Raw genomic sequence first — 19,379 nt, 5'->3', positions numbered from 1 at the left:
TCAGCTTGTCAGTATGTCTATATGGTATAGTCTGTCTCCATTCTCATGAGGAAAGTAAATAGCATTATAACTCAGGATAGGTAGTAACTGTATATATATGCTCAATGAAGTAATATAATTGCAAAGTTATAACATCAACACAATTGTAACAGTACATGACATACATAACAAGTATGTTGTTCACTGCAACAATATCAGTAGCTTGTCTCAAATTTAGCATGAAGCAAAAAGTAAAACACATGTGCTGGTACCACTTTATATAATATTTCTTATGATCTTCAAAAATGAAATACGTTTGTAATCAACGTGTGCCTTGCACAAACGTGTGTGTTTGTATTCAGTGTGTGACTGTCAAACCTCAGATGGACAAAAAAGCACAGGTGGGTGGGGTCAAACGTGGGCGAAGTCAAACGTTTGACACCGCCCACATTTGTCCCGGCCCAGAACTGCACACTGCAGTCAGGGGTATTTGTTATTTGTAGATCAGCGTTTAAAGTGGGCAGAGAAAACGGTAGCCGAGTACCAGGAAGAGAAAGATCGGTTACGAAGAATGCTGCGGATCACGCCAGATAAACTGTAGAATCGGTGCGTATGTAGCGTAATATTGGACTAAACTGTACTCCTTAGTCCAAGGACCATACATGTTCTGTTTAAAGGCGAGTTGTCGCTTGAAGCCAAAACAGCCAAATACTCCATATAAATGTGAATCGTTTCTTAATTGCGGTACAATTAAAAAATACCTCTACTACGTCACTTTTGTTTTGAGCCGAAATCACCGGCCAGAGCGGGGCTCCCGGCTCAGGCATAGGAGGCAGCCGGTTACGAAACAAACGCAATCACTTTGGGTGAGTTTATTTTACATGGCCGGTACCCCAGGTTGGCGGAGTTTGTTTATTTTAGACCATTCCATAAACGGGTTGTTTAGCAACAAAACTGAGGCATGCGCAACTATGGGGCAAAACAGACTGGGTTGGCTTAGAGATTGTTGACAACATGTAGCCTTAACTATATTTTGTCTGCAATGTTTATTGAAAACAAATACATTTGCACAACGATCACTTGTTGTCTCTCAAATACATAGTCACGGTTGTTGGTTAGCTAGCTAGCGAATTTTTGCCATATTAGCATATACATGACAGTCAAAATGCCTTAAAACAAGACATAGCAGACCTATTAAGAACAACATTTTTTTTAAACTAGCTGAAAAAAGACACCTACGATTCTCCACATGGAGGCTTTTTGTAATTGTTGCTAGCTATCTGGCCATCCAGAATCACGGCCTTCTGCCCCATTGAAGCGCATCATTTTCGTGACGTTGTCAGCTAACCCGTCTACTAAGCAAAATCTCCACCCACCCAGGGTACCGGTCCATGCAAACGAACTTGCCCTTTTAAACAATGCAAACCCTGAGCAGCCGGGCCATCTTAATCGATTCCCCTCAAAGTTTACAGAAGAGCCAATACAAATCTTAGGAAAAACAATATTTATACTAGTTAATTTCGCAGAATCATCACTGCATATACATTTCTAAATAGCCACTAGTGTTGGCTCTCATTTGAGTGATAGTTTGACCCTCGTCCGTGTATTGTATTGAGGCCAGATATATTTATAAGAGAGGCGCCAACGTGAACTGAACTCGCGTTTTGATATGGTGAAATTTTTATTTTTAAATATTTATTTCAAAAGAAATATGGAACATTTAATAGTCAAATCCTAGTGTAAAAGCAGGTAAGCTGGTTCTACTCTCTGTGGCCATTTTCGGGTGTTTTTTGGTGGGAAAAGGAGCGGGTCGAGCATAACACGTCAACCCAGTTACCCATAGATAGACAGGCTAGAATTTTTTTTCATGTTTTGTGAATCTTGCATTCAATTGCCCCTCGCTGTTATGGCAGCAGCATTCTAAGTCCCATTACCGACAGGCGCTTATGACAAACACTGGTAAAAAAACAAAGATATTGATCTGAATTAGGCAATCAATTGTGTGTCATCGTGATGACTATAAACTTTTATACTAACTTCACCAATCTGAGGTAAAACCAATGTATATTTCCTGTAATTCTTGTGTGGTGAAAACGTTACTCTGTGTAATGTAGTAACACCATGGGGAAAGTTGCGAAATATAAAATAATTCAATGTCAAAATAATTCACCATTTAAATTTAGGATAATATTAAATCAAGCACACTCATGTGTAAATGTGCAATGCAAAAAACCTCTGTGGGCGCACAGTAAGTGTATCATTTGTATTTGATCAAATTATTTTGGGGTGATATGAATGTAGAGTTTCTAAGGTTTGTGGATTATTAAAGGTTACACTGTCTGGACTTTTGGACACATTGACCGCAGTGTGTTCCATAGTAGGCATGAGAGCCCAAGCCCTATAGTGCTTGTGTGATCGAGAGGAAATACCTAGATACCTAGATATCTGCACTCAAGCATGTCTAAAGGCTGTATAGATTATAGAGATCTATAATTCATGTGTATAATTCAAGTGTTCTGTTTCATTCTGTGGTATATAGATAACCTCTGCTCCTCCTCTCCTTCCCTCCAGACCCCCTCCAGTCCTCTCTCACTGTTTCTGAATAGGAGATTCCCTCTGAGCAGCAGCACTGTAAGCATGAGTGTAGCTCCAGTCTGGGGCAGGAATAACCAAAGCCCACACAGATTAAAGAGGAACTCGGGACCAGTCAGGAGGAAGAGCAGCTTCAAGTCCTGGAGCTTGATATCACTCCTTCCTGTGTGAAAAGTGAATGTGATCAAGAGGACCCACTTCAGTCCTTGACTCTTCCCCAAACTCAGACTGTGGAGAACAGAGAGAGTGACTCTAAACCAGTGGATCTCAAACCTTTTGGCACTGTGACCAACCTAAAGGGTCTCAACATTCCCTGTGAACCTCCAGATAATCAAAACAATACCTCCAGCCACCGCTCATCCTTAAGCAGCGACCCAGTAGGACTTGACAGAAGCCCACCATTGCATCCTAGCCCACTATTGGATCCCAGCTCCCCCAAAGTAAGAAAACTGGACAAAAACGGAAAGAAATTAGGGCTAAGAGATCTTCTGTCAGAAGATGGGAGTAAAAAGGCAGGATGTGGACAACACTTTTAGGAAAGCAAAGCAACCTTGAGTCATTCATACTGTGAGTTTCAGATGAATAGCTGTGTGTGATGGATTTACTTTTGTAAAATGTTCTATGTGAATAAAGTTTGATTTGATTTGAATGATGAGGTAATGATCAAACAATAATACACACTATTATGGGAATCAGGTCTGCTGTTAAAAGTCTGTTGATGTCTTCAAGCCATAAGAAACTGCAATTCCTGGTGGTTTGTTTTTGGAATGTTTCAAGAGAGAATAGTGTGATTGATGTTATTGATTAAAATTTTTTTTAAGTGCTTTCCAGAAAAGATGTCCTTGCATTTGTCCTATGGTATTTCTCATATAGTTTGAGCAAATGCTGCTCATTCATGATATTGTTTATTTTGGGAAGTAATGATTAACAGTCGACTCCTGATAAGTGCATTGTGTATGAGCGCATACAGTGTTTTAAGTGCACTGCAGTGTTTTTCCAGTCAATACTATTCAATGCTATTCTTCCTTTATGTTGTAGTTATGACTGGTTCCTGTACCTTGCAGAAAAAACCCATCCACATGGGGCACTGTGTTATGTTTATGGGCTCGCCACCGGCTGACGCAAACAGAAGAAGAAGACAATGCAGAAGTAAAAGTCAAAGATTTTTTTTTTTAAAGAGGGTTTTTGTTTGTGACCACCATTCTTTCCTCGTTGACGAAGGCATACTAGCTGAATTCCCAACTCTCAGTCGACTGAAACGTGTTTGGGGGCTGCCACATTCGCTCCAAGCTGTTGCAGTTATCAATAATCATCTGTGTTTCAATGCGTTTTCCAATTCAGTTCATGCAATAAATGATCATCACATTACTAATTACAACCGTTTTCTCACTCATAGTTTATCAAAATGTGAATGGGTTTTACTGGAAGGCACAGGCCAGCTATAACTAAACCAGAGAATGCAGTTATCAGGAGAAATTAAGAATGATATTGAATTGGTACTGGAAAAACAGTGAAGTGCACGTAAAACACAGTATGCACTCATACACAATGCACTTAGGCGTCGACTGTTAACTGGTTTGTACCTTGTAGTAAAACCCCAACCTTATGGGGTTGCTGTGAGGTGTTTATGGACTCGCCACCCGCTGGTACTAAAGGAAGAAGAAGACAATAGAGAGCATCCACCCACGAAAACGCATTTTGGTGATGAAATTGAACTTCCTTATGAAATATATGTTACCAAGCCAAATATGATTATTCATGTTATTAGTCGTTCAGTGGGGTCTTTCTCTAACATATAATTATGCAAAAATGTCCGAGGGGGTGTGGAATATGCCAATATACCATGGCTAAGGGCTGTTCGCGTGGAGTGCCTGGATACAGCCTTTAGTCAAGGTATATTCACCATATACCATAAACCCCCGAGGTGCCTTATTGCTATTATTAACTGGCTACCAACGTAATTAGAGCAGTGAAAATAAAAGTTTTGTCATACCCGTACGGCTTTCAGCCAACCAGCATTCAGGGCTCGAACCACCCAGTTTATAATTAACATTATATCCAAAAAGTCGGATTTCGTAACCTAATACATCCGATAATAAGCACCGAGCTCTGTTGACATAGAGGTGCAGGTTCCTCGCAAGAACTTCAGAGGATTTTACATTTTGTGGTCGTCACCTTTAAAGTTGTTTCAGCCTGTCACAAAAAGCAACATTAGCATGACACAAGCTGAATTAAAAGGCTTTCAAAATAAAAAGCTTGGTATATGCTTATAAGGCTACTACGCGAGTCAATAGATTGATTCAGGCTACATGATTGCATGGTAAATGTTTCTGATCAGTGATAGATGAGCCAACGAATAAATGAGCTAGCACTTCCACTAGTCCGACCAGAGATCAATTAAGCAAATATACAGACAGAGATTCATTGAAACAAAATGACATTGGTTATCAGACAAATCACAGGCTTTTTGTTGGTAGTAGGACTGGCTACTAACGCGAGTGAAGAGCAAAATCCACTTGTATAAAATGTACTGATCAGTTGATCATTAGCACTCAGCTCAATTTAGCTAACATTTTCCCAACCTTATTGTCACCAAATATCCAAACGGAGATTCAGTGGAAACAAAGATCTGACATTGATTGATTTATGTCCCCCACGCTTGTCTCAAAGCAGAGCGATGGCGCTGTCCCAATCAAAACGGTGCTGACCACACACAACTATTTATTTAAATTAGTATAATTGCTTGTCATTTAATTTTTTCAGGAAAAGTAAAGAATGGTCCCAGGACAGTATGTAGCGTTCTCAGAAAAAAAAACATGACTTCATATTTTGTGGTATATGCTCGGCAAAACATGACTTAATACTTTGTGATATGCTATCTGACGTAAACGCCTGCTTTTTAAGATGACATTTGTCTCTGTCTCTTCCCAGGATGCTGCTCCTGATTGGGATTTGAAACTTTGTGGACATGCAGCTCTTTGATTGGTGCAAGAGGGAGAGGGCAGTTAAGGACTGCCTGCTGATGACCTAGGTACAGTTCAGTCTTGTTAGTTATAATAGTACTACTATTAGTCAATTCTTAAAAGAATACTTCACCGCTTTTCAACATCAAATTAATAGGACATTGACTTCATCACTGCTGACAGACAGACTTATAATCTGACAACTCCTCCATAAAGTTGGCTAATCATAGGCAAGAGTATGCACCCATAGCCGCCAATCAAGTTACATTGGCCAAGTGACAACTTTATCTTGCCCCAATGGCTTGACAGGACAACGCAAAAGTTAGACAAGTAAACTAATAATGGACATCACTGTAATACATGGTAATGCATTTGGTGAGGTGTGTGTATATAAAGATTTACTGCCCGCCTCTTGCAATTCATTTATGAAAAACAAATATGTAATGTCTATAAATGGTTGATAAGCAGTAATGGGCAGTCACTACAACCACAGGGCTTTTATTGTTTCATTCTGTGTTCCACCCACATAATGCATTTATTGTACACACCGAAAACCTACTCTCTGTGTCTATGTCCTAATTTTCTTTCTTTGTTCATTTTTTGTCTTGTCTTCTTGCTTTGTGGATGTTTTTCACATGTGTCAGCAGAGAAGCCTTCTTAGTGAATCTTTTACCACAGACTGAGCAGCCATGTTGTTTCTCTCCTGTATGAGTCAATTTATGAACGTTTAGGTTCCCCTTGGCACTGAAGCTTTTCCCACAGTCAACACAGCTAAATGGTTTCTCTCCTGTGTGACTCCGAACATGATCTGTTAGGTTATCCTTACGACGGAAGCTTTTCCCACAGTCACCACAGATGAATGGTTTCTCTTCTGTGTGAGTCAGTATGTGCCTACTTAGGTCCCCCTTCTGACTGAAGCTTTTCCCACAGTCACCACAGMTAAAWWRTTTCTCTCCTGTGTGAGTCAGTGTATGCTTGGTTAGGTTCTCCTTGAGACTGAAGCTTTTCCCACAGTCACCACAGCTAAATGGTTTCTCTCCTGTGTGAGTCCGTATATGCTTATTTAGGTCTCCCTTCTGACTGAAGCTTTTCCCACAGTCACCACAGTGGAATGCTTTCTCTCCTGTGTGAATCCTCATGTGCCTGGACAGATCTTTTTTGTATTTGAAGGTCTTGCCACAAACAGGGCAAGTGCAGGTTTTCCCACCGTGACAGAGTCTGACATGGGCCTTCAGTTTACAGATGGAGTTATAACATTTATTGCAGAAGTGGCATTCACTGAGTCTTTTCTTGGCTAGAGTCACATGCCTCTGCAGGTCAGCTTTCAGAGCAAACGCTTCACCACAGTCACGGCAGCAGTGAATTTTTTTAGACGTAGTGCTGAGCTTCAAACAGTGTTCCCCCATTGATGGGTTTGGATTCAATGGTGAGCTGGGATCCAATAGTGGGCTGCTGTTCAGTCCGACTCGGTCGCTGCTTATGGCGGAGTTGTGGCTGGAGGCATTGTTTTGATTATCTGGAGTGTCACAGGAAGTGTCTAGACCCTTTAGGTAAGTCACAGTGCCAAAAGGTCTGAGATTCACTGGTTTAGAGTCAAACTCTCTGTTCTCCACAGTCTGGGTTTGGGGAGGAGTCAAGAACCAATGTGGGTCCTCCTGATCACATTCACTTTTCACACAGGGAGGAGTGAATATGGAGTCTTCGGCATCAAAGAGCCATTGAAGCTGCTCTTCCTCTTGACTGGTCCTGAGTTCCTCCTGTTCCTCTTTAATCTGTGTGGGCTCTGGTTCCTCCTGCCCCAGACAGATGCTCCACTCCTGCTTACAGTGCTGCTGCTCAGAGGGAATCTCCTCTTCAGAGACAGCGAGAGAGGACTGGAGGGAGTCTGGAGGGAAGTAGAGGAGGAGCAGACGTTATCTATATACCACAGGATTAAATCGAACACTAGAAGTATATACAGTACCAGTCAAAAGTTTGGACACACCTACTCATTGAAGGGTTTGTAGAATAATAGAAGACAACAAAACTATGAAATAACACATATGGAATCATGTAGTGACCAAAGAAGTGTTAAACAAATATATTTTAGATTCTTCAAAGTAGCCACCCTTTGCCTTGATGACAGCTTTGCACACTCTTGGCATTCTCTCAACCAGCTTCACCTGAAATGCTTTTCAAACAGTCTTGAAGGAGTTCCGACATATTCTGGTCATCTGATGCAGCACTCCATTACTCTCCTTGTTCAAATAGCCCTTACACAGCCTGGAGGTGTGTTGGGTCATTGTCCTGTTGAAAAACAAATGATAGTCCCACTTTGTGCAAACCAGATGGGATGGCGTATCACTGCAGAATGCTGTGGTAGCCATGCTGGTTAAGTGTGCCTTGAATTCTAAATAAATCACAGACATTGTCACCAGCAAAGCAACCCACACCATCACACCTCCTCCTCCACGCTTCACGGTGGGAACCACAAATGCATAGATCATCTGTTCACCTACTCTGTGTCTCACAAAGACACGGCGGTGGAACCAAAAATCTCAAATTTGGACTAATCAGACCAAAGGACAGATTTACACCAGTCTAATGTCCTTTGCTCATGTTTCTTGGCCCAAGCATGTATCTTCTTCTTATTGGTGTTTCTGAGGCAGGTAACTCTAATGAACTTATCCTCTGCAGCAGAGGTGAGTCTGGGTCTTCCTTTCCTGTGGCGGTCCTCATGAGAGCCAGTTTCATCATAGTGCTTGATGGATTTTGTGACTGCACTTGAAGAAACTCAAAGTTCTTGAAATGTTCCAGATTGACTGACCTTCACTTGACCAACAATGTTTTAAATGTAACCTTTATTTAACTAGGCAAGTCAGTTAAGAACAAATTCTTATTTACAACGACGGCCTACATCGGCCAAACCCGGGCCAATTGTGTGCCACCCTATGGGACTCCGAATCAGGGTGTCTGTAGTGACACCTCTAGCACTGAGACCTCTGCGCCACTCAGGAGCCCTCATGTCTTAAAGTAATGATAGACTGTCATTTCTCTTTGCTTATTTGAGCTGTTCTTGCCATAATATGGACTTGGTCTTTTACCAAATAAGGCTATCTTCTGTATACCACCCCATACCTTGTCACAACACAACTGATTGGCTCAAACGCAGATTAAGGAAAGAAATTGCACAAATTAACTTTTAACAAGGCACACCTGTTAATTGAAATGCATTCAAGGTGAAGACCGCATGAAGCTGGTTGAGAGAATGCCAAGAGTGTGCCAATCTGTCATCAAGGCAAAGGGTGGCTACTTTGAAGAATCTCAAATATAAAATATATTTTGATTTGTTTAACACTTTAGTTTCTACTTGATTCCATGTTTTATTTTATAGTTTTGATGTCTTCACTATTATTCTACAATGTAGAAAATAGTAAAAATAAAGAAAAACCCTGGAATGAGAAGGTGTGTCCATACTTTTGACTGGTACTGTATATTCCTATGATATATAGACGCTAGTGAAAGTCTACACACCCCTTGCACAGTTTTCAAATGTTGATGCCTTGAAATTAAATCCAAAAAGGGATTAGATTCAATTTTTGTTTTTGCTACCGATATACACAACCTACTCCACATTTTCAAAATGAAAGAAGATTATAGAACATTTTACAACTTAATAAAACATTAAGATTCGTATGTCTTCACATTGAAGAGTTAATACTTGGTGGAAGCACATTTGGCAGCCATTACAGCTGTGAATAATTTTGAATCAGATTCTACCAAATTTGCACAACTCTTAGGGCAACATATATCTATTATTTCTGTCAAAAAGTGCTCAAGCTCAGTCTATTTTGTTTGGGAATCATTGATGGATAGCAATATTCAAACCGTGTCTCTGATTTTCAAGCAGATTTAAGTCAGGCCTGTGACTGGACCATTCAGGAACACTCAACACCTCTTGGAAAGCCATTCTGTTGTCTTTGACATTCAAATTTGTGTAATTGTCCCACTGAAAAATGTAAATCTCTAATCCAGGTTAGGTTTTCGGAAGACTACGGCAGGTTTTTCTCAAACATTTTAACTGTGCTTTGCTCCTTTAATATTTATTTTGATTCTGACAAACTACCCAGTCTGTGCCGATGACATGCATTCCCATAACAAGCAGACCCCACCACAATACTTGAAAATAGAGTGTTTCACTCTGTGATTTGACCCAAACTGTACTTATTAATTTGGGTCAAAAAGTTCATTTCTTTGCTATGTTTTTTTTTACAGTATTACTTAACGGCCTTGTTGCAAAAATAATGGATGATTTGGAGTGGATTTTAACACAGGCTTTCTTACATTCATTTTGTCATACAGGCCAGTAATGTGGAGTGAATGCAATGGTGTTGATCCTCTGTATTTTCAAGTATTGCGGTGGCAGCATCATGTTATGGTTATGCATGTCACTGGCAGAGACTGGGGAGTTTGTCAGGATCAAAATACATTTAAAATGAGGAAAGCCCTGGTTAAAAGTTAAAGGAAAACCCGCCAACAATTTTGACAATTGTCTATACTTTTCTTTCCTTGGAATAGGTTGTGTAGATCTGTAGGGAAAAAATCTAATGTAATCCCTTTTTATATTTAATTTTAAGGCAGCAAAATGTGTAGACTTTCACTAGCGACTGTATATCATAGAGGAAGGTGAAGACTGTGAATGGGGTGTAGAGACCATCACTAGGCACTGTATACAGCCTTTAGACACGTCTGAGTGAAGATATTTAGCTATTTGCTCTCATTCACACAAGCCACATAGGGCTTGGGTTCTCACTCCTATTGCCTACTATGAAACACACCGAAGCCAATGTGTACGAAAGTCCCAACACTCTCTGACCATTAATAGTCCTCACTGTCAATACGGTTTTGGAAACCTTAGAAACTTTACTTCCATATCACCCCAAAATTATTTTAACAAATACAAAAGATGGTGTTTTCCATTGCACATTTACCTGAACTATGATGCTTCCTTAGCTAATGGAAACAAGGGAGGCAACAAAAAAAAAGAGATAATATATATACAGTTGAAGTCGGAAGTTTACATACACCTTAGCCAAATACATTTAAGCTCAGTAGTTCACAATTCCTGATATTTAATCCTAGTAAAAATTTCCTGTTTTATGTCAGTTAGGATCACCACTTTATTTTAAGAATGTGAAATGTCAGAATAATAGTAGAGAGAATGATTTATATCAGCTTTAATTTCTTTCATCACATTCCCAGTAGGTCAGAAGTTTACATACACTCAATTAGTATTTGGTAGCGTTGCCTTTAAATTGTTTAACTTGGGTCAAACGTTTCAGGTAGCCTTCCACACACTTCCCACAATAAGTTGGGGGAATTTTGGCCCATTCCTCCTGACAGAGCTGGTGTAACAGAGTCAGGTTTGTAGGCCTCCTTGCTTGCACGCGCTATTTCAGTTCTGCCCACACATTTTCTATAAGATTGAGGTCAGGGCTTTGTGATGGCCACTCCAATACCTTGACTTTGTTGTCCTTAAGCCATTTTGCCACAACTTTGGAAGTATGCTTGGGGTATTGATCATGTTGGAGTACCCGTTTGCGACCAAGCTTTATGCTTCTGACTGATGTTTGAGATGTTGTTCAATATATCACATAATTTTCCATCCTCATGATGCCTCACTATTTGTGTAGTGCACCAGTCTCCGCAGCAAACACACCACTGATGCTGCACCCCATGCTTCACGGTTGGATGGTGTTCTTCGGCTTGCAAGTCTCCCTTTTTCTTCCAAACATAACGATGGTCATTATGACCAACAGTTCTATTTTTGTTTCATTAGACCAGAGGACATTCTCCAAAAGTTCGATCTTTGTCCCCATGTGCAGTTGCAAACCCAGTCTGGCTTTTTTATGGGGGTTTGGAGCAGTGGCTTCTTCCTTGCTGAGCGGTCTTCAAGTTATGTCGATTAGACTCGTTTTTCTGTGGATATAGATACTTTTGTGTACCCATTTCCTCCAGCATCTTCACAAGGTCCTTTGCTGTTGTTCTGGATTGATTTCACTTTTTCGACCAAAGTATGTTCATCTCTGGAGGACAGAACGCATCTCCTTCCATGAGCGTATGACAGCTGCGTGGTCCCATGGTGGTTTATACTTGCGTTATTGTTTGTACAGATGAATGTGGTACTTCAGATGTTTGGAAATTGTCCCAAGTGAACCAGACTTGTGGAGGTCTACAATTTTTTCTGAGGTCTTGGCTGTGATTTCTTTTTATTGTCCATGATGTCAAGCAAAGAGGCACTGAGTTTGAAGGTAGGTTGAATACATCACAGGTACACCTCCAATTGACTCAAATGATGTCAATTAGCCTTATCAGGATCTTCTAAAGCCATGAAATCATTTCTGGAATTTTCCAAGCTGTTTAAAGGCAGTCAACTTAGTGTATGTACATCTGACTGGAATTGTGATAACGTGAATATAAGTGAAATAATCTGTCTGTAAACAATTGTAGGAAAAAATTGTCATAATGACTTGCAAAACTATAGTTTGTTAACAAGAAATTTGTGGAGTGGTTGAAAATGGTTTTAATGACTCCAATAAGCGTATGTTGTGGGCGGATGATCAGAAGTTAGTTGGGTAACTAGATAATGAAGATGTTTTATTTGCATAATAGTGTTATGTGAGATACTTGTCATTAGAATGTGTCCTTTTGTGACTTAGTGTTGGCAGTTGCACTTTCCCCTCAGTAGGCTCAGTCACATTTGGGCCCAGAGAGGTGAGCGGTCAGGCTTGTTTTCACAGTGTCCTGGTGCTATGCAGATATTCAGAAAGGAAGAGGACAGAATGGAACATTGTCTTGACATGTGAATGGTCTTTACCTATTCTTAACAATGTGAAGGGATGGGTGATTAATGGGTAACCATTACTTGTCTCCACAATGTGTCTGTGCGCCAGTCCCTCCCGTATTTTCCATTGGGGGGGAGGTGTATGGCAGTGTCTGGACGTTGTATGTCCTCTCTGATTTTACACTTATCCTGGGATAGTGTATGACTAGAGGCTCACTCCCTCAGTGAGCTTGTCCGGGTGGGGTAAGGGGGGTTTATTGAGATGGGAGTATCTAGAGTTGATAATTGATATATGCATTGGATGAGATGGTGTTGTTGTACTATGAAGTACGGAACGAGATTAGAACCTCGTCTGAGGACAAACTAAAAACGATATTATAGCGATGTTTATCTGCTAAGGGATACTCTTCCTTTTCCCATTATTGAAGTCCTTTGTGAACTGTTCCTAAGATCTGTGGTTCGTCATGTAGGTTGAGAGGGGTGTATCTTGGCTATAAAAGATCTTTGTACTTTTCTGTTGGTACTTCTCAACGGTTCATTATTAATAGTGAATTGTTGAAAGTCAAATGCTATTGCAAAACTTATTATTAAAGATGTAGTTTAAGTATAACTCTGCCTGGTGTGTAGTTTGTAACTCTCCTCATTTGGTAAAGCAGAAATATGCCACCACAATGTAAACTTCCGACTTCAACTGTATATCACCTTGAAGCTGTGTTCCACAAAAAACAGCCAATCTGTGGTAAAATTATGTTGGATTATTATTAAATTGAGTGTTCAAGGTTTCCAAAACCGTATCGCAATCAATGATCAATTGTTTCTAGATAAAGCGTTTCACACTTGATCAAATCATCATCCTCTGCTAATCAAAAGGCAGGGTTGTTTCTGGATAAAAAAGGGGCTTAGGTGGTGGGCGTGGCAATGAGCCCGGTTGGCCCGACTACATTTTAGAGGCCCCCATCTTGGCGGTGGAGAGAAATGTGTGCATTTCTAAGCAAATTTCCTGCAATTCTACAAATTCTTTGCAGTTTTAAAGCTAGTTCCCTAGCATTTTCGATCCTGATGTTTTACTATATTTTAAATAACACACCGTTTGGATTTAATAGAACATTAAAAAACACTTAGGCGGCACGCCCAAGGTTTGCAATGGCAGAAAAATCCCTGAGGGACCTTGAATAACTCCAATGTAGCATTGGAATCAGAAGGGCAACAAAAGGACTTTAGGGAAGTAAGTTCAAATGTAATTGTATTCAACATTTGTCAATGGAAAAATGTGTGATGCTGCTGTCCAAGCGAGGGAAAGCATTGGCACTTCAGTGCTACTTTTATCTATTCACGGCAAAAGTAAAAAGTACTTTCACTTTTTTTTGAAATTGTGATCACTGAAAGCCTAAACAGTTTATTAATCGACTAGAACTGTAGCTAGACATTGGTAGAAATACATACAAACCTATTCTACATAATTTTATCTCTGGGGTGAGCCGCAGCAGTCTCCGTAGGCTATCATTCTCCTCCTGGTACTCAGCTACCGTTTTCTCAAAGGCGCCAAAAATCTCCACAGCAGCAGACGCCGTTAAACGCTTATTTAAAAACACACTAAATAACTTTAGTTTAGACATTTTCAGTAGACTGAGAGTTGGGTATTCAGCTAGTATGGCTTCTTGACATGGGTCCTCCTGATCACATTCACTTTTCACACAGCAAGGCGTGAGTATGGAGTCGCTGGTATCAAAGAGCCGAAGCTGCTCTTCCTCCTGACTGGTCCTGAGTTCCTCCTGTTCCTCTTTAATCTGTGTGGGCTCTGGGTCCTCCTGCCCCAGACTGGGGCTCCACTCCTGCTCACAGTGCTGCTGCTCAGGGGAAATCTCCTCTTCAGAGATGGTGAGAGAGGGCTGCAAGGAGTCTGGAGGGTAGGAGAGGAGGAGCAGAGGTTATCTATATAAAGTGATTGCATTCCTTTTGGAACCGGGCTGCATCCCAGCCGTGAGCCAGGTGCCCCGCTCTGGCCCAAGGCGAAGTTGCCTCAAAAGAAAAGTGACGTAGGAGCATATGGAGTAATGCGCAATTCAGAGTCCAAAGCCACGATTGTACTCCATTGTGACATATCTGTCCCGCTCTGTCACCACTGTGTTCCAACCAACACGACTCCGCTTATGCGGCTTCTATTCATTTTATTAATGTGGTGACGGTTTGGAAATTGTGTGAGGTGCGCTGAGAATTCGAGCAAACAGATCCATATTCTAGAACACTGCTGTGTGGACACGAACATCCTTTGGACTCTGATAGGCGCTTAATGAGTAGGATTCTGTGTTTTCACATGCTAAAGTGATTTATTTTGATAAAAACGCTTTACCTGCCTTCCCAACGAAAACTAGTTTGACATTTATTTTATAGAAAGATGTTTCTAAACGATGCATTATGCTGCATTGTTGACAATATAACCGAGCAGCACAGATTAGGATACTGTTTGATTTGAGCAGGGTGCACCTCCCTCGCCTAGTCACATGAAGGGCCAAAGCTTAATCTAATCCCCTCATTAATAAGACACTGCAGTGCCTTCCAATGAATCATTAAAGAAGTATCGGCAAGTAAAGGTTGGTTGAAAATGTGCCACGCTTTGAATGGACCTAAGTTACAACAGTGTATGCAAGTACAGATTACATTATTGCATATCGACCATTGCAAATCTGAAGCTATGATCTAATATTGCAGAGTACCGGAGGAGTTGAGAGCAGACTAGAGTTTTTTTAATTAACCTCTGACTCGCTATGCATCAACATTTCAAATATATATCTTAAACCCATACTGTGTACCTATGTTTGTCCTCTGTTGTTGCGCTCCTTCCTTTTTTTGCTGAAATCCATACGTTTTAATAAAATATTAATTAAATACAACCACGATTGTTTCCTAAAATATAGCCACCGACAGTACCAGATTAACCTCTGACTCGCTATGCATCAACATTTCAAATATATATCTTAAACCCATACTGTGTACCTATGTTTGTCCTCTGTTGTTGCGCTCCTTCCTTTTTTTGCTGAAATCCATACGTTTTAATAAAATATTAATTAAATACAACCACGATTGTTTCCTAAAATATAGCCACCGACAGTACCAGATCAATGTGTAGGGGTAACAGTTGCTCTAAGATGCCAACTCAGTGCGAATGCACATGTGCCAATACAATCTCAACAAGGAAACAGTTGGTGGGTCTATTTGATTAACTTTTTATCAAAAAGTATGGATTTCAGCAATCAAAGAAAAGCATGCAACAGAGGACAAACATTGCTACATGGTAAGGGTTTAAGCAGTAGCGGATTTAGGTGTAGGCGACATGGGCAGCCGCCCAGGGTGGCACGGGGCGCCCGAACACAAAAAATTGTAATGGTGACATTTGCACGTCACGTCAATGATATCATGTCACCGTGTGGGACTGTGGGCCAATTAACCTTGTCGGAGTGGGCGCCCTGATTCTAGTTTGTGAGCTAGGCAGGCTACTGCCTGGGAAGGTCTCCCACTCAGAAGTATGAGATGGGGAGGGGGGCGTTGGTAGGTTGAGCTCAGGTCTCCCCACTGGAAGCCCGAGGTAGGGGTACGGGGGAATCTATCAAATAGCGCACCTCTAACTTTGTACAGTACTAATACAATTAGTAGAATCAGTCACACTACGAAATGCTACCAAATATACCACAATGAATTCATAATACTATGAATATATAGTTTCACAGACATATTGTTGCATTTTTTTCTGGTTTGTGCGAAATCGTTAAGAATAATATAAAACCAGTCTCAGAATTTGTCTTACTCTTCCAGTGACCGTACCTGAAGCTGAGAGGAGCTTTTCAAAGCTCAACAAATTCTACCTGAGGTCCACCATGTCACAGGAATGCCTTAGTGGCCTTGCTGTCATCAGTATTAACCATGCAATTGCTGGGCAGATTTCTGATGATGATGTAATTGATGACTTTGCATCAAGGAAGGCAAGAAAGGTCAGGGTTTAGATGGCAGTGTGCAATTTAGTTTGTGCGTTTCTTGTTTGAAGTGCAATAGTGTAATAATCAGGTTCTCTTCTTTATAAGTGTGTTATTCTATTTGTGCATTTGTGTGATATAGGATTTGTGCAATTTAGTTTCGTTTGTGTTTTTGTTAGTAATAGGGTAATAGTGTAATAATTCGATTCTCTTTTATATTTGTATTTATATACTACAATTTGTTTCTATCTGTCTTTGTTACTTCTTTTTGATATTTCTGAGTCTTATTTTTGTATATATTTTTTTATATGTATATAGTTTTAAATGTTATGGGGGGAGGTGAGGTACTCAGCTAGATCTAATTCAGCCTTTAGTCATAACTGAGTGCAGATATATGTAACGTTATGCTATTTCAATTAGATTTTCGTGACAGACACTTTTTTTCTCCATTCACGGTAAAAGTAACAGTAGATAACTGTTTTTAAAAATGTATGGCATAATGATCACCGTTAGCCTAAAAGGTGTATTAATTTATTAGAACTATAACTAGCTAGTAGACCTACATACGAACCTATACATAGTTTTATCTCCGGCGTGATCAGCAGCATTCTTCTTAAACGATCATTCTCTTCCTGGTACTCCACTACTGTTTTCTCAACTGCCCCGAAAATCTCAAGAGCGGCCGCCGATAAACGATCATCTAAAAACACACTAAACGACTGTAGTTTAGACATGTTTTAGTCGACTGCGAGTTTGGAATTCAGCCAGTATGTCTTCGTCAAAGAGAGTTGAACTATGACTTTTACTTCCGCATTTTCTTCTTCTCTTTGTATCAGCGTGTGGCGAGCCTATTAACACAACACAGCGCTCCATGTGGATGGAGTTTTACTGCACGGGACAGACAAGTTAAAACTAAACCAGATAATGCAATCACAATATCAGAAGAAATCTCTCTCTCTCTCTCATATTGTACTTGTCAACTACTTGCACGCACGTTACCACTCCACTATGTCTCCCTATCAGTACAGATACCAACATATCTTGACCACAAAAGTCTATTTGATGTCACAAAGCTGTCCAGTATTTAACAAATATCCCCTCCTGTTGTCCTGGTTTCCAGTGGTTTGCAGAAGAGGATGTCTTCCTTAATTGACCCCCCATAAACGTAACTGACATATACCTGGAGCTGTGCTAGGCCCGCCACGTCTGTTGACTCATCCAGCTGTAACGCATATAATTCACTGGTTTGTATGCGAAGCAGTAATTGTTTCAAAACATCTCCTGGCATGTCACTGATTCGTTGTGAAACAGTGTTGTTTGATGAAGTCATTGTCTGTATAGTTTTTTTGGCCTTTTCCCCCAGCATTGTCCCAGCCATATCCGCGGCAGCAGAAAGAATTAAGTCCTCCACAATAGTATTGGGATTGCCTGTCCTAGCCACTTGGTAGCTCACCATATAAGACACTTCTAGCTCCTTATTATTAATGGTATCAGTTGCTTTTATACATGTCTTACTACTCAAAGGTTGTCTTAATTCTCGCTCAAAAAACTCCTGTGGCTTATTTTTCATATTGGCATGCTTTGTTTCTAAATATCTGCGCAAGAGTGAAGGTTTCAGCTTGAGGAATAAGTTAAATACATTTTACAGAATTTGGCAACCTTTTATTGACTATATGGAGAATCTCCCCCCACATCACATTGAATGAATCTCTATATTATCCTTATATAATGTTTCACACGTAATGCATAATATGTAGCCTACGGCAGGTGACCATATGATCCAATGTCTCATTATAATTTGTTTTTACTGTATGTTGGTATATATAATTATGATTTGTTTGATTTTTACTTTCTCTGTTACGCTCATCTGTTACTGTCACTTTGTCCTATTGTTGTCTAATATCTTTTCACGTTTGTCTTGAATGTTGTTAATTGGAAAATGCAAAAATAAAATATTCCAAAAAAAAGAGTGAAGGTTTCATAGAGTTGCGAGATAGTACTTTTGCACATTTAACACACTGTGGCTGAGGAAAGGCACTACTCCCAATATAAGTGAACCCCAAATCAATGTAGTTCTCATCATATTTGCGCCTCTTCGATTGTCCAATGTCCCTGTCTGTTGTTCGGTTTCAGTTTCCCGGGTAAGGGAGCAGTAGCTCTTCGGCTGCATCAGATTCACAACTGTCAGTGTCCGTGCTAGCTGGGCTAACAACAAATGTAGAATTACTGATGCTAGCATTGGATGTGCTCGTGGAAGCAGAACAACTTGTGTCGTCGACAGGTGCAGGTGTAGTACTGCTGGTAGTAGCCGTACTACCAGTAGAGCTGGTATGTGTCTCTATGGATGCGGGCCGGAATGAGCAGCAGCTACGGAATGAGCAGCAGCTACGTTTGGCTACATATGGACTGTTAGTGGAATTCCCGCGAGTAAAGGTTCATGTGATTGGATGTTAATTAATTGACTAGGCTACCTGTATTTGACATTGTCTTGTTATTTCGCTGAACACTAGATGGTTTAATTTTATTTTTGGCGGTGAAAGGAGGCTACTCAGGCGAGAGAAAAAACTCACCCAAATGTACAGCCCCGTTGGAAAATATAAATGGACTGTTTGAATATGTGAAGATTTAATTATTTAAAAAAGAAATAAATTGTGAATCACATTTTTATTTGACGTAGCCCCAACAGCATTGCGTGTACGTAGCCCACCTCGGGAATACCTGTTCTATAGAATACAGACCATTTCCAATGCACATTTGTAGTTTTGTGGAAATGCACCATCCTGACATATTTGGAATCCAGATGTGTATTTTAGACATACTGTATATAAAATTGGGATTACTCCAAATATCACACATGGACATTTCCTATGGCCTCATTCAATATCCTGAGATACAGTATGTGACATCCTATTTTCTCTCTTCATGTTGACAAATACTAACTGTATACTGTACATAGCATATCTGTTTTTTCAGCACATTCAAGATAGGAAGCTATATTGATTCCAGATATCTCTCGACTGAGGGTCATATCCGGATCTTGATATTCTCAAAAAA

General features: G+C 40.3%; 1 protein-coding gene and 1 long non-coding RNA gene across 2 annotated transcripts; one reads left to right on the top strand and one right to left on the bottom strand.

Moving 5' to 3' along the window:
* Positions 1-427: 427 nt before the first annotated feature.
* LOC111954659 (uncharacterized) lies at positions 428-3,949 on the top strand. Its single transcript, XR_002876010.2, has 2 exons — positions 428-585; positions 2,551-3,949. It is a non-coding gene; the product is annotated as an uncharacterized lncRNA (long non-coding RNA).
* Positions 3,950-6,016: 2,067 nt separating this feature from the next.
* Positions 6,017-17,147, bottom strand: LOC111954514 (uncharacterized). The gene is made up of 3 exons (XM_070436033.1): positions 16,897-17,147; positions 13,805-14,257; positions 6,017-7,419 (listed from the first exon to the last, which is right to left on the bottom strand). Exons 1-3 carry the CDS (start codon positions 17,057-17,059, stop codon positions 6,128-6,130), a joined length of 1,908 nt encoding a protein of 635 aa, XP_070292134.1. The 5' UTR covers positions 17,060-17,147; the 3' UTR covers positions 6,017-6,127.
* Positions 17,148-19,379: the final 2,232 nt, after the last annotated feature.

The sequence above is a fragment of the Salvelinus sp. IW2-2015 genome, linkage group LG3 (genome assembly GCF_002910315.2).
Source record: "Salvelinus sp. IW2-2015 linkage group LG3, ASM291031v2, whole genome shotgun sequence".
NCBI classification, from domain to species: domain Eukaryota; kingdom Metazoa; phylum Chordata; class Actinopteri; order Salmoniformes; family Salmonidae; genus Salvelinus; species Salvelinus sp. IW2-2015.
Note: the sequence above shows the minus strand (reverse complement) of the source record. Positions and strands in the feature narration are given on the sequence as shown.